Source organism: Pithys albifrons, chromosome 2 (genome assembly GCF_047495875.1).
Source record: "Pithys albifrons albifrons isolate INPA30051 chromosome 2, PitAlb_v1, whole genome shotgun sequence".
Taxonomy (NCBI): Eukaryota; Metazoa; Chordata; class Aves; order Passeriformes; family Thamnophilidae; genus Pithys; species Pithys albifrons.
The window spans coordinates 22,470,272-22,485,879 of NC_092459.1; the positions used below are offsets into that span (position 1 = coordinate 22,470,272).

A 15,608-nucleotide genomic window follows, 5' to 3' on the forward strand; every position below is an offset into this window, starting at 1 on the left:
AAGATTTCATGTTCTTGTACTCAGATAAAGTTGATATCTATAAAACTGTTTTCTAAAAATGTTGTTTGTTATGCATGTCTAAATAAATATTTTTAGTCTTTGAGAAATTAATGATTTTTCCTATTATGAGTGAATGTATCTATGCTTAATAAGAGTCTAGGGTACCTAATTTTTTTTTCAGAAGGGACTAAAGACTTAGCAGAATAGTTTGAAAAAAAAATAGTGTAAATATGAATGTTCTATGGTTATTATAGTGGAAAGTTCTTTTTTCTTATGTACGTTATCTCTCACTAGTTCAAGTTTTAAACCTGTGCCTCAATTAGCAAACGTTGCAAACCCTCTAGAGAGTGGCTTAAATTAATGAAAAAGGTATTAAATTAAGAACGCTTTATACTAGTTCAGAGGCATCTGTGATTCATAGCACAATAAAGGTAAACTGACCTTTTAAAGGCAAATATGTCTTGCTGATTACAGAACTAAATGAACAAAGGTCTAATGAAGATGTTATATAACCATCTCTTTTTCTAAGCCTTGATTGAGTCTGTAAGAGGTTGTTTTGGCCAGGTATGTAATTTCCCTTTGAAGTTACATGCTGCAAATACCTATATATTGTAAAGATGTTCTGCTCTCCTCAGTACAATTTTGCAGCCAGAAATGCAGATTTAGTTTGCTCTTTTACTGTTCTTAGAAATAATTTAGAAAATGTCACATTACTAGACATCTGAGTAATGTGTGGAAAAGTTAAGTATTACTGATTAACCTTGTAAGAGTAATGCAGTTTTGTAACTGTCAAAGGAAACAATAATAGAAACTAGAAAAGCAATGTTCATCTCCCACCACAAACAGACACAATCCTTTCACCTTTGCAGAAGAAAATAATTTTTCTTGCTAGCTGCTTTGACCTGAAGATGAAAGACTGCCACTGACAGAGCTTGATGAGGGTTCACTACACAACACACCCATAAAAAACACATAGTCCAAGTTGCATTCACACCTTAGATCTTGTGGACATGGCCATATTCCTATATGACTCTAAGGGATGATAGTCAGACAATGTCTAGTATGAAAGAGTTAATCCCAGCTCATCCTGTCTGCTTTGTGTTCTGGTACTTTTACACTAACTGTGTGGTGTGCATTCAAAAGCACAAAAAAATCGTATTTTTAAGGAAAATCCTGGAAGGAAAGAATAAGATTCTGTAGACTCTTAGGTTAAACAGAGGATAGGCATGGGAGACTACAGGAAGGCTGACACATTTCAGATTATATTGACATGATATATTTAACACAGATAACCAGCCCTCAAGTCTTTAGGATGAAATCTTTCAGGTCAAGGCACTCAGTGCCTTTGCAGCTGGAAGAGGCAGAGCTGTATGATTCCAGGGAAAAAGCCAACACCCTCCTTTCAGGGACTTGCAAGACTGAGTGTTATTTCAGCACTGCAGCACTTGGCTCATGTCATCCATATTCACTAAAGTACTACATAAAGTTTCTTCTAAATGACTCGTATGTCACTTCCTTAAGACTAGACACACCTGCTAGTAAAATCTGTAGACTCTTCCATGATAACTTCAAGGGTTTTATGCCAGAGAAGCCTTGTGAAAACAGAGATAACTATATATTGTTCAGTTTTTCTCCAAGTCTTAACCCTGCACCATTTTTCTTAATTATTTATCAGCGAATTCCTTGTCTTTTAAATAATCCTCTCCAAAATAATCAATGTTAAAAGTGTGTGTTCAGAAAATACAGATGTTTCCTCTCTATGGAGATTTCATACTTGTTGGCCCTTTAGTTTGAAAAGGGGATGCTATCAAAATAAAGGAAGCAAATGCATTTTTTGACAAAAAAATTACTTTTATTAGGTCTAGGGAGGGACTCGAGGCCTTATACTCAAAGAGCAGGGCAAGGCAGGATCATGACTGAGAGGAACATTTCAGGTTAGCAGGATAGGCAATGAATATCAGCAAGAAAGGCCAGGATGAAATAACAGAGCAGAAGCCCATTTTTCATTGATTGGCTGCCAGTGCAATTTGAGGAAAAGAGCTGTTGCAATCTCAGATCACTGCCTGAGCAGGGAACTTTTCTTTTTTGCAAGCAGTGGACAGTTCTTAGAGGGCTCAGCTGTACATCAGAACAGAATATGATAAATACTTTCCTTCTTCTCTTTGTAGTTGACTCTTGCTTTGCCCGCAATACAGAGATGCCATGTTCTGATGAGGCAAAGGGTAGCTCAATGAAATACACTTTATTCAAATGAAATACACTTGCCAAGATACTGCAGGTGTTACTAGAACTTTGCACCTGTGTATCATCAAGGATTTCCCACCCTTGGTAATCACAGACTGCTGGATTTGAAAATGGGACTGCTGTCTCCTATGCAGACCATCAAACACCTCCTGTGTGTGCTGCAGCATCAATATGGTCTGAGGTACTGGGGATGCCTTGGTGGCTGCCTGGCTGACACTGTAAGTCAGGTGAGCAGCAGAGGGAGAGATGTTGCCACTGAAAGGATCTAGGGTCCTAATCTCTGCTTTAGCCCTCCTTTTACCTAAAATGATTTCTTTGTAGAGATTTATTGAATAAATAATTGTTGCCTAAAGTTATTTACGTCTTTTTATTTTTGTGAATAATTATAGTAATAAAAGTTAAGTGGTTCAAAGCTGCTGTTGTTGCTATAGCTAATTCCTTCTTCCTTGAGAAGGACTCAGGGCAAATTTACAAAGGGAGAGAGCAATACATAGGGGATCCATAATGGAAATTCAGAAAATGAAAGTATATTCCACTTCAGTATCTCTCTTTGTGTACTTGTCCGGTTTAGCGAATCAGTTTTGCTTTTCAAAAAGCACAGTGTCAAAATCAATTTTCTCAGAAAAGACCCACGTTTTTAAGCAACTCCTTTGTTGATTTACTATTGGATCTAAATGCCAAAACAAATTAATGCCTTTGATACATTGAAAATTGCAGGCTTCTTCCAATCTTGTTTATGTAGAATTCTAAAATACCAAATATTTCAACAATCTTTTCTTTAAAGAGAATGTCTCTGTGTCACTCTATATGAAAATGTCACCAGCTTATGATCTTGACATTGCCTTTTAAACTCAGCTTATCTATTTACCTGAGTTCTAATTAAAATCTCCTTGAAATTGGTATGGTTCTTCACTTGAGTCATATCCATCAAACTTCATTAGTCAGATGCAAGACATATAAAATTCAAAACACTGGAAAGTACTCAGATCTAAGATTCCTTTCTACACATACTAATTACTGTTACACAGCATTTTTCAATATGATTTATGTCTATGAAATTTTGAATTAAGCAAAGCTCTTCAGGAGGAGATTTTAGAAGATATTCAAAGTGACAAAAATACAGTTGCAATTTTCAATAACTTTATGTGCATTATCTCATGCTAAATGTATCACAAGGCAGGTCCCCTTGCTGTGATTTTTTACTTGAGATGCCTCTTTGAAATTCAAAAGGGATTCAATCCTTTCCCCACCCATTTAATTGTGGGAATATAATGTAACAAAACCCAGGCCATACCTTGAAATAAATTTTCATACAGACAAGGAGTATCAAGAGAGTCTGCTAAACACAAATGAGATCTCATTCCTGTGCTATCCTCTGCATGTCTGATGGTATTTGCTTTAATTATTAAATTTACTTGATATTTTATGTAAAAATTAAACTGATAATGGACTTCTGTTTCCTGTTTTTTAACTCCATGTTTACTCCAACCTGCGACATCTTGGCTCAGCAGCCCAGTCATCCCATGGTGCCTATTCCAGAAAACGAGACACTCAGCTCTAAGGAGGTAATCAGTTGACATTTCATGGGTTTAGGCATTTGCATGTTATCTTTATCATTTATTTACGTAGTTTGTATAGTGTTGATCAGCAAAAGTGTGCTGAGCTTCCAAAGCTGCTTTTGTCCAGCGCAGGGACTTGATAAACAGTAATTGTTCTTAATGATTAATGAAGGAAAAAAAACCCCAGAGTTGTTTTGCAGCCTGTGTTACGTATGTGAATTTGGAATAACACTAGCATTTACATTTCAGGTTCCTGGTAGGTGCTGTTGGGAAGTTAGGAAGTGGGAATTATTGAAGTCTGCAGTTAGTCCTACTTAAATAGCACATTTCACAATTTGCAGTCTCTGATATAACTTCTGTTTTAAACACCAGATATTACAAAAGCTACCAGAAGCGTTTAGGATAATTAGTTACTGAGAATTTCATAAAAGACAGTCAAGAAAACATAAAATGTAGTTCAAGTTTGCCTAGTATCAAAATTCAGTGTCAGTCTTATTGGACTTTGAAGAAGAAGACAAATTTTCTTGAGGTCTAAATTCAGTTGCCAATTCCATATTACTATTTCATATTTAAATTCTAGGATCATAGTGGTTACAACCCTAGAGAATTCATGCAGTGAAAGCAGAAGCAATCTACTATCAATTTTCTATTGAGACAGAGTATATAAAAATTAAAAAGATTCTGCTGGCACAGGCAAGTCCTTTTTACCAAAAAGGTCATGAACATAAAGCTGATTTATAGCCTCAGTGTTGAAATAAACATACATAATGTAATTGACTAGCCTACTTTTAACTCTGGCTTTGGAATGTAATATAACTTCTTTAATTAAATGTTTTCAATATTATTTTCAAAATTCACACATGAAGACATAGCTTATTACCAATAATAGCAATATGAGTACATTTATGACAGAATGATTTTTTAATTTATTTTTTTAAAAATTAGATTCTAGTTTTGCTGTATTGAATTTACACTTTATGAGTTTATATAACCCAAAAGTCTTCACCTAATTTAAAATGTCCATTTTATCTGTGAATCCCATTTGGATGATAAACTGATTAGGAAAAATTCTGTCAAGTTATAAGGTCAAAATTACTCTTACTGCTATAAGAACCACCTTAGATCACTGCCTTATAGTCTCTACCCTCTTTATCTAAAATTACATATAGACTCATACTTCTCCTGAAATGTTCCTCCCTCAGAGTGGAAAAGGCAGTGTGATTTCTGCAGTTTCAAAAAAACCATATAGATGGACAGATGCTTTGTGAGATGTAATCACCTCTTTGACCTTTTAGGAAGGACTGAGAGAGGGAAAGAAGAGAAGGTGTTCCTAGTTTCTACTTAGTAATTTGTATTGTTTTCCTCAAAGCAAATTATTCACTGGAAATAAATTTAAGAAATGGAAAAAACCCATTACCTTTGTGTTCAGAAGAATAGCATTCTATTCTCCATGTAATTTTAGACTTGCTTTTTAAAAGCATGTACCAAGTAAGATCTATCACTTCTTTGTGAAAGCAGGAAAATAAATAGGGGATGTTCTTCTTGTGAAATCCTCTTCTCAACCAGTGCATTTTAAATGAAGGACGTCTGAAAAATACTCCTTTGAAATCTAACCAAGAGATACACCAGTAATTTCTGATACCTACTGTCTTCCTTTCAAGTAAAGCTGGTGTTTGCCCATGTTATGATGTGTGAACGATGTTATAATCATTTTCAGAACTGTAATGAATCAGAATCTCTAGAGGCAACATGAGGCATATGTATCTGTATAGTCTCAAAAAACATGGCATGCAGGTGCTAAAAGTATGTTCTCATTACCCTTATTCTTCTATCACTTGCAAAATTCCAAGTCTATTATATAATTACTTTAGGCCCATACAGTCTTTTGCTGCAGTTGTTACTCTGTTTTATCTGTTTGTTATTCATGAAAGATCTGCAATATTTACTTTAGATATCAATAGCTTCTGTAAGGCCAACATTCATAAAAAGCCCCTCTGAGAAAAAGCTGATTCTGTTGACTTCAGTGGTGACAGGATTTCACAGACTGCCTTATGTGCAAAGTAGCAAAAGTACTTGAAATCTGAAATCCTATGATAATGTCAATAAGGTCCAAAGTTCTGTTATATGTTGCTCTTAATCTTTATTTATTTAAGGAGTGTTCCTGCTCAGGAGTCAACACCAGTATTAATCATTGATAAATTCAACATATAAGAGGAAAATGCACCCATTTTGGGAAGTGTCCTTGTACTAAGGAATTTATCTGAGGAGTTTTATATTAAACCGAAGTTCCAACCCAAATGACATTATCACAGCCGGCTGATGTTCTTCCAGTTGAAAAAACCCTCATTGTATCCTGCATTATTCTGTAATGATCCAGCTCTTGCATACCAGTACCTTTTCAACTTGTAAAGAAAATTCCCTACCAAAGAAAGAATGGGTATGGTAGATACCTAATAAAAGTAGAGAGGATTGTATTGGAAACACTCTCACTGAAATGACAACTTTGTTCAAGCCCTTTCATTTTTAGTTTAGTGTTGGGACAGGTCCTTTCCAGCATGCAGACTTATTGAGACAAAAGTCTGCATTGCTCCTTTGGATTTCCTTGGAGACAGGAATATGACCTCTCCACCTGTCACACTGTGGATGTTCTGTTCACCTTTTGTTTTCAGTCTTGCATAAGTTTTCAACCTTGTTCCCGAGTGGAGAGCTGGTATGGCAGAGCATTGCTGCCAACTCCTCTCTGGAGTGATGGTTTCACTATCCTCAGTTTATTTTGACTAAGCCAAGAACTGCAAACCTGGTCTCTCTCCATTATAATGGTTCATTTAACTGAAAATTTAATGACCCTGCAAATGAGCATAAAAAGTAGGAATAACTACTGTTTAGGTAAAGAAATAAGGTATTTGGTGTTCTTTGACCTCCAGAATGGATGGGCCATTGAAAGGGAACAGTAAGCTGTAGTCTACCCTTCTTCTCATTTTGGGATTCTATGAGACTGTGGCAAAATCCTTGCTAAGCTGAAGGAAAACAAAACCCATGTCATGTGAATGTAAGGATGGCCCCACATGCTCTGTCCTCTCAGCATGAGATTCAAAAAAGAAGTGAAAAGTGGAAACTCAGCATGTCCTCTGATGTGTAAGGTGATGCTTGTCTGTTGAAATCTGCTGTGTGCAGTAGACTTCCTCAAACATGTTCAGTAAGCACAGCTGTAAATTAACAGTGCAGCAAACCAGTGCTTTAAAAAAAGAGAAAGTACTTTATGAAATAGTCCACTGTTTTTTTTTTCAACTGTGGCTCTTAACATACCACATTTTTTATTCTCTCCAATTTGTTTTCACCTTTTGTTTTAATTTTTTCTGTAGGATTCCAATGAAAGAAGTTCTGTTTAGCTATGATGGTGAGTATTAATATTTTTTCTAACTTGATAACAGTCACAATTGTGACTTGGTGTCCCTTTAACAAATTTTTATGACTTTATTTTAAAAAGATGGTAGGGTGCTTGAACTACACAATTTAGTGCTTGGATAATTACATGGCAATGTTTGGTGAAGTATTTTCTTTGAATAATTACCAACATAGAGCAATTCCCATTCTTAGCGTGACAGAATTAAGTCATAATTGGATTAATTTTAAGTGGAATGCAATCAAAAAGTTGGAAGAAACTGAGATACTCTCTGGCATTAGATAGTAAAGTGATGTCAGGGAAATAAGATTAGTATTTTTTTTATTTGAGCATAAAGCCACATAGTGCCATTAAAATGAATGATATGCTAGAGTTAGACAATACCATATTGCAAATAATGTGCTGTGATTGAGAGCAGATATAATTTAGCACTTAACAACAGAGGTCAGCAAACAGGTGATCCTGAAAAGGCTGAAAGGTTTGATGCCTTCTTTTGTTTGTTTGTTTGCTTGTTTCAGCCTTCACGAAAAAAGGAGGAGTAATTATAACTAAAAGTTTATTTCAATTATTACTAAGAATTTGAGAGTACAATCATGGAGAGAAATGGGGATTAGCACTTGAAGGAATACTGAGGTAAATTCAAGTATTCAGGAGGATACAGCCCAATGAAACTTACCCTTAAAATACTTAACCAAAGGAATATCTCAAACACTAGTGATTAGCATGATGAGTTATTTTCCCAGAAAATGGAGAAGGGCAAATGCAATGTCCCAGCTAAACAAAAGAGGAAAGAAAAATCTAAAGAGTTGCAGTAAAGTTAGTTCTAACAGCATTTCCAAGACACTGGAACAAAATATTAAACAACACATTTGTAGGCATATAGAGAACGGTAAGAAGATAAGATTACTTGCACAGGGACACATCAGAAACAAATCCTATCAACTTGATCTCATTTCCTTCTGTGACAACAAAGCAGATAGAGGGATGTGTTTTATACACAGTCTCACACAGCATTCATAAGGAAGCAAAGCAGATATGGACTAAATTAAATTCACATAAGGTAGATATGTAACTGATTGGAAAGCTGGGTTCTGAGAAGAGTTATTTGCTGCTGAAGTGGAAGAACATCTCACAGGTTTCCAGAATGCTGTATTCTAGCTCTAGCACTATAAAACTTTGCCATTAGCTACTTGCTCAATGACATGGACAGTAGACCTACCCAATTTCTAGGTAATGCTTATTTGAGAGGACTTGCAAGCAGCTTGGAAGGCAAGATTTTAATTCAAAAAATATAATTTACAAGAATGGCTTGAAATAAACATAAAATTCATTGAAGACAAATAATAAATATGAAGAATATAGACAGAAAAGGAATGACAATATTACTGCAGGTGAGAACCTGATGATTATAGGGGAGGACAAACTGAGTATGAGTAGAAGAGCTAATGCTCTTACAAAAAATGCCTTTCCAGGGAGATGTTGAAGCAAGGGCTTATAATATGATAGAGACAATTACTCATCTCTGTTCAGTATTAGTGAAAAATCAGTTGCATGTGATGTAGGAAACAGATACGAGATTTAGAAAAGGTGTAAATGTACCAATGTCTTCACACAGAAGAAAAGAAAGAAGGACAGGGTAGAGGTACAGCAGTTTGTGTCTCTTCACAATGTACTATTATAAAGGAATATTAGTAATTTCCTCATCCTTCCTGAGAGTAAGGAAAGAGAAATGGTCCTTAATTTCAGGGAAAGAGATTTAGTTTGAATTTGAATAGTTGTAGCTCTGTGAAATTTTAAGTCTTAAAAGCAGCATGCCTTCAGCTGCTGCAAAGACGAGCAAGCATCTTAGCGGATAGATCTGGACTGCCAGCTCTCATCTGCTTCCATAGTTATCACACAAATGAGGTGGCTAAATATATCTTTAGGGTTGTTTATTTTTGTTTTGTTTGGGTTTTTTCCTGTGAAACTATTAATTTCTCTTGTTATCCAGATCATCAGGTTGTACAAATTAGAAAAAATAAGTGACTTCAGTGTGTGTTACACATCTTGCTGATCTGTATTTTTGACAACTTGTATTCATTCAAAACCTCTTTTTTTGCAGCCTCAAATTAGGATCAAGAGCTAAAACTGGATTTTGAGGCCTGTTTCTATATTGAAGGAGTCCACATCACAAATCTTATTGAAAGCACCACTTAAAAAAGAGAAATGCTTCCAGTATGCTAATTGTAAAGCAGTTATAACAATCAAATATTCTTTCAAGAGGTAATCTTGTGTACTAGCATAATTAACCCTGGAGATACACACTTCAATATGCCATTTCTTGAAATTTGCTGGTTTGAGAGATGTCCAATATAACACAGCATATTTTATTTAGAAATAATATAAATGTTGAAATTAAATAAAGCTGTATTTTTGTTGCAAAGTGGGTTTTGTGATTTTTGTTTTTACTCCTATAAATCTAACTCCATGTATTTTGAATAGGTGAGAACAAATGCCAGCACTGCTGGGAAAGGAATGCTCCTGTTCGTTTAACCTTTGTCACATTTTGGCACCACACAGACACTTGTGTATTGTGAATAGTCCAGGGTTTGTTCACATTTGTGCCAGCACCCACAGCAAGTCAGCATACACAGGAATTTTTCCCTGCCATGCGCATTGATAGCCCTTTTGACCGGCAGGGTCTGTGCCAGTTGCTGAGTGCAGGCAAAATTCCCAGCTCCATGCCTGGCAGCACGAGGAAGAAACACCACTTTCCTCTCCAGTTTACATTCCTAGGTTTTTGATTCTGTGCTGCTTCCACACAATGTTGTCCAAGCCTTCATCTTAAACAATTTGCTTCCAAAGTGCACTATAAAAGTCTGAGGAACTGATTGTCTATGCTTGCATGAATTGATTGCCTTCTTCCCAATCTCTTGATCCTTTGAACCACAGACCACCTGCAGGTACGTATATTTTCAGGACCTTTGCATCACAGCCCTGTCCCGGTGTGCAGGAGCGTTTTACCTCTTGACACATTGTGGTTAATATTAATATTTTAATGAGAATCACTGCTGCTTTCATTGAAATTTATATGATGAACTAATTTATTAAATACTACTATCAGTTAAAACATTAAAATGAAATTAAATAGTCCCTAGGCTATTCAGGCTCTTGCACAGTTGGACTTGTTGTAACTTCAATCCAACCTGCTGGATACTGGAACTGTAATAACATAAGAGAAGATCAGCAATCAGTAAATCTATCTCTATGGTCGATATATAATTTTTTCCCTTGATACAGGAGCACGTGCATCCTTCAGAATATTGTGAACATATGGATACACATATAAGGATGGTGGGTTTGTTCAGTTTCTTTTCTCAGTGGAAAAATAATAGAAGGTAAGTGTGTACACCTTATGAATGGCATACTTATTAACCAGATGGTGGGGAAAAAATGAGAAAAACATATCAATGAGTTCAAGGGAGAGTTTGTGGGAACAGAAATCAACACATAAAAATGTACCTAAAAATATTGAAAACTTAAAAAATAGGTATACATTCATACATATAAATGCATCTATAATTATAAATGTGTTAAAATATTATAGAAGTTGTAATAGATATACCCACCAAGGTCCTAATAGTAATTCTTGTTTTCAGTAAAGCACTGAAGTAGGCAAAATTTGTATCTAGAACCAATGTGATCTATGTGATTCTCAAAAGTCTTAGTATGCTTTCCTGCTCATCTTTTTCAAGGCTTTGTTCTGAATTTTTTCCAACCCCAAATTTCTTTTCCTTTGAAATTCATTTTTTGTAGAGCCCAAATCCATTCTAGGATGTCTAACTGAGAGAATTATTTGTGTGATATGGTTTAGGTTTAAATTTACCTAGGTGATTGAAGCCCATAGGTGAAAGGAACACAAGTAAAAGAAAGAACTACTGGGATTAGAGGACAGGAAAAGGAGAAATTCATTTTTTGACCTCTGAGTTTGTGAGGTGTTTTTTTCATACTTTAAAAAACAGTTTCCCACTTTGTTCAAACCATTTACATCTATGAATGAAAAATGAGATTATATTGGCTGTTACAGTCTAGGAAGTCTATCCTGAAAAAAAGCAAAGGAAAAAGTATTACAAGGAAAAAAATTTTTAAGGTGAGAATACAGTGAGCAAAACAATATAAAAGTAATTGCTTTTTCAATAGTACTAAAAATTAATGGATGCTGCTAATTCAACAGTATATTTAGTCCAGGGTCTGCCACCTTCACTCTGCTTTAATTCATTATTTTCTGATAAAATACACTTTCCCATCAGGATCACAGTGACTGCCTATGTTTAGTGAGGGCTTATGGTTACCTTTTCGGCTCATCTGCTCTCACAGTCTTGTAGTATTCACCACACACTGTGCATGCTTGTGGTGTTTCTGTTGTTGCTATGTGCTACAACTCAAGCTAGCAAAAAAATGATTTATTAAAGTTGGTCCAAGTGGTCAGAAGGGGGATGTGTCTAGCACAAGGGATATATCTGGACACTGACATAGAAAAGCCCATGTGAAGGAGGGACAGAATTCATTACTTGAGAAAATGTGGTTGCTGCATTAGAGTAAGGACAGGACTTAGCCCCAGGGTCCAGCTGGTTGGCTTCCAAAGCCTGGTTTGGTGGGGCACAGCTCTGTGATGCAGATTCAGTTTTAATGAGAAAATTGCTTAAATATCAGGAAGTTCAGAAGCTAAAGATATGCAACACGAGAAAAGTGAAAGCACAGAGAGGAGGATTTTGTTAAAAGAGTAATAATAGCAATGGAGGGATACAAAATGAAAAAATATGTACCTTGAGGTATAAAAAAATCCTTCAAAGCAGAGAGTCAAAAAGTGACAACTCAGCAACACTGAGGATCGGCCTGTTATGAGGATTAAGATACAGACTTTTGAGGAGTTGCTGAGGGAGCTGAGGTTGTTTAGATGGAGAAAAGGAGGCTTGGGGGCACCTCATTACTCCCTATGACTAGTTGAAAGGAGGTTGTAGCATGACGCAGGTTTGTCTCTTCTCACAGGTTACAAGAGACAGCAGAGGAAATGGCCTCAAGTTGTGCCAGGGAAGGTTTAAATTGGATATTAAGAAAAAAATTCTTCAGTGAAAAGATGGGCAGGCATTGAAACAGGCTGCTGAGTAAGTGATGGGATCACCAAACCTGGATATGTTGGTGGTATGCAGATGTGGCACTTGGGGATATGCTTTGGTGGTGAACACAGTGCTAATAGGCTGTCTTAGTTTGAGGGAAACCAAAATGTTTACCAAGACTAGAGGAGAGGATTCCTTCTCAATAAATATGTCACCCCTTATTAAATTTTAAAAACCTTTAATTAGAAAATGGGTATAAGAAGGATAATTTTCTTAACTACTATATATATATATATATATATAAATAAAAACACACCAGAACCAACTACTCCCCCAGCACCAAAAAAACCCCAAAAACCAACCCCCAAAAACTGTAGGTTCCTCCTAGTGCAATTATATTTATGGACAGTGGCGGTGTCACATCTCGACTGGCTGTGAGGTGAATTCTCAGTCTTTTCCCAGTGAGGCAGAGACAAGGGGGGTGTATGACTCATGTGACGCAGGATGGAGCTTTTTCCATGGGGGAAGAGCAGACTCTCTCTCTCTCTCTCTCTCTCTGTCTCTCTCTCTCTCTCTGTCTCTCTCTCTCTCTCTGTCTCTCTCTCTCTCTCTCTGTCTCTCTCTCTCTCTCTCTGTCTCTCTCTCTCTCTCTCTGTCTCTCTCTCTCTCTCTCTGTCTCTGTCTCTGTCTCTGTCTCTGTCTCTCTCTCTCTCTCTGTCTGTCTCTCTCTCTCTCTCTCTCCTTGTCCTTTGTTCAAAAGAATGAAGAGTGGGAGTTGAGGAGTGGTGGTGATTCCCAGAAATCTCCTTGCAGTCCAAGTCGGTCCCCAGGAAAAAGGTCTGCAGTGTGTCCCAAAGCAGCTGTGACCCTCCTCTCTTTTTCTCTCTCAACCTGAAGCTCAGGGTGCCCAGAGGTAGAGGGGGCAAAGCCAGGAATAGAGCCAGAAGGAGTTCTCACCAGCTTAGCAAACAGTGGCTTTTCCCAGCAGCTGCCCAAAACAAAAGTGAAGCCAGTACACAGGATCAACTTCTCTCCCTCCCAGCTGCTGGCAGTGGGTTTCTCACCTCCACTCCTCCACTAAGTTGGAATCTAGAGTCTAGAGTCAGTCCTGGCACTTCAAAGCCCAAAATCTTTGTGTTGGTAGAGTGAGAAAAATTCTCTGAAGGACTCCTCCCACCACCACCTTCCTTTGTTTGAACCTTTAACATGGGCTAACAGTTGAATTTGGTGATCTTAAAGGTCTTTTCCAACATTAGTAATTCTATGATTCTAAGATTCACTGGTGGGATCAGATAGGTATGTAACTTCCATGCAACACCAGCACAATACCTTCTGAGAGCTCATACTGTCAGTGAAATACAATTTTTCCTTGTCTCCTTCACCTCTAACTGGTTGATAAGGTTTGAGATCAGCAAGTTCACAATAAACATCAACTCTCTAAAGCTATGTTCAGGCAAGCACAGCTTTATATATTCACAACAGTCTACACTGATGGCATAACAAAGATGGCATGAGGTACCACCTATGTTGGTGGTCCATCCTATTCTGGGATCATTGCCAAGATTTCCATACCTGATTTTTTCTCATCAAAGGTTCCTATTCAGATATAAGCCACAATGACTGCTACCATTCTTTCTGTAAGTCCCAGTGAAACCCACTTTAGGAGAGCACTTGCAGCTGTGTGACTGCATGCACACTGTGCTGCATCATGCACCGGTACCCCGGACTGGGCTGAGCTTGGTTCAGTGCTAGAGTGGCTGACAATAAGAAGAATGAGATGGTATGTGCTGCCTTGAGGTTGACCAAGTGATGCAACTGGTGAGGGAAACATGCACTGTGAATTACTGTGAAAAGGCTATGAGGTTTTAGCAAGCACTGGGTTTACACCTATTATAATAGTGATATGTAATATACATCTAACAGCTCTGAAGTCATCTCCTTTTACCTGTGATTGTTGACTCCAAGTGCTTGAGCATTTGTGTGTGGGAATCTCTGAATGTGAAGATGAGATTTCTTTGTTATGGGCAATTTGGGAGAGTTGCTCTTCCTCTGTCTCTGACTTTTAGCCTTAATCTGTTGATTTAAATATCTGAGGAACTGAGGGAATTGGTCTAGAGACTGTTTATAGAAAGTCACACTGTGACAGGACTCTAACTTGGACATCTGATGAAATTTGTCACCTAAGCCACCATAATGCTGAGCTACATGTAACTTGGATTGGCATCATAAGAGTTGAGATAGGCAGATCCAAAATGTTTGAATTAAAACTGGCATTGCTTGATACCAAACCAACAATGCAAAGCAGTGAACTGCCAGGCTGTTGCCAAACCTGGTGAAACCAGCCCCAGTCCTATGCCTGCACCAAACATACAGAGTCCGAATTGACAGTGACAAAATCAATTTTAATGCACATCTTGTCTCTGCGGGAACACATTTGGGAGCTAGTCCCTCACAGTTTGGGAGGATGAATCCTGGTTTTCATTAGCACAAAGGAGAGAAAAAACATTGTGGGAATAATGCTTTTGTTGAATTAGTTTTGCTTTGAAAATTTTCTTGCATTGCAGCCATTACTAATAAAGAGTAATAAGTATAAACTACTGTGGCCATTACAAATCAGTGCCCTGTTCTATGCCAGAGGTCAGCAGTTAAATTTCCATTTGCCTTCAAATTAAGGGGTGGACTGTATCATTGCAGTTGAAACTAGAGAGAAGCAACTACATGGGTTCTCTGATGCACTGAGTTGTGCCTCTTGGCGAATGACTGAACTAGGGTCTGACATCCTGGTTTCCTCCTTAGCTGGCCAAGAGTAATTTCTTTTTCCTGGCATGAGGTAGCAGTACTGAAAATCTCCCACTGGGTCTGGCACAAGGCTTGACTCCGGTCTGCTTGTGGCAGCCACGAGAAGAGAAGGTGTCATGGTTGTCTGATGCAGTGGGCTCTGCTGTCCATTCTGGGAGTGACCTTCAGTACCCAGAGCCTTACCAGCTACTGTATCTACTCTTCCCTGAAGATGATGAGAAAGGAGATTTTTATGACACCCAGTAAGCTCATTCAGACAACTTAGGAAGACTTTTGAAAGAAAGACTATGGAATACGTCTGCTCCAGCTTAGAGAGATTCTTGGACATTTTAATGTCTTTTATTAAAATATTTTTTATTTGTTACTCTACCAAGTGTTCAGTGATATTAATATTTGAATTCCTGCCAATTGTTTAGTGTTTTTGTAGCTCTAGGGTATACATCAAGGAATGTTGAAACAGGTACAAGACAGATATTTTTGTGCTTGACTCTGGTTACTAGAACTAGG

At 37.4% G+C, this 15,608-nt stretch overlaps 1 protein-coding gene across 1 annotated transcript in view; it reads left to right on the forward strand.

Moving 5' to 3' along the window:
* MLIP (muscular LMNA interacting protein) overlaps positions 1-9,575 on the forward strand; it is a 103,819-nt gene extending 94,244 nt beyond the window's left edge. Inside the window, 3 exon segments of the mRNA XM_071548152.1 lie at positions 3,756-3,809; positions 7,166-7,200; positions 9,308-9,575. Of these exon segments, the coding sequence (XP_071404253.1) occupies positions 3,756-3,809; positions 7,166-7,192 (81 nt within the window). The 3' untranslated portion in view covers positions 7,193-7,200; positions 9,308-9,575.
* The last annotated feature ends 6,033 nt before the right edge of the window (positions 9,576-15,608 follow it).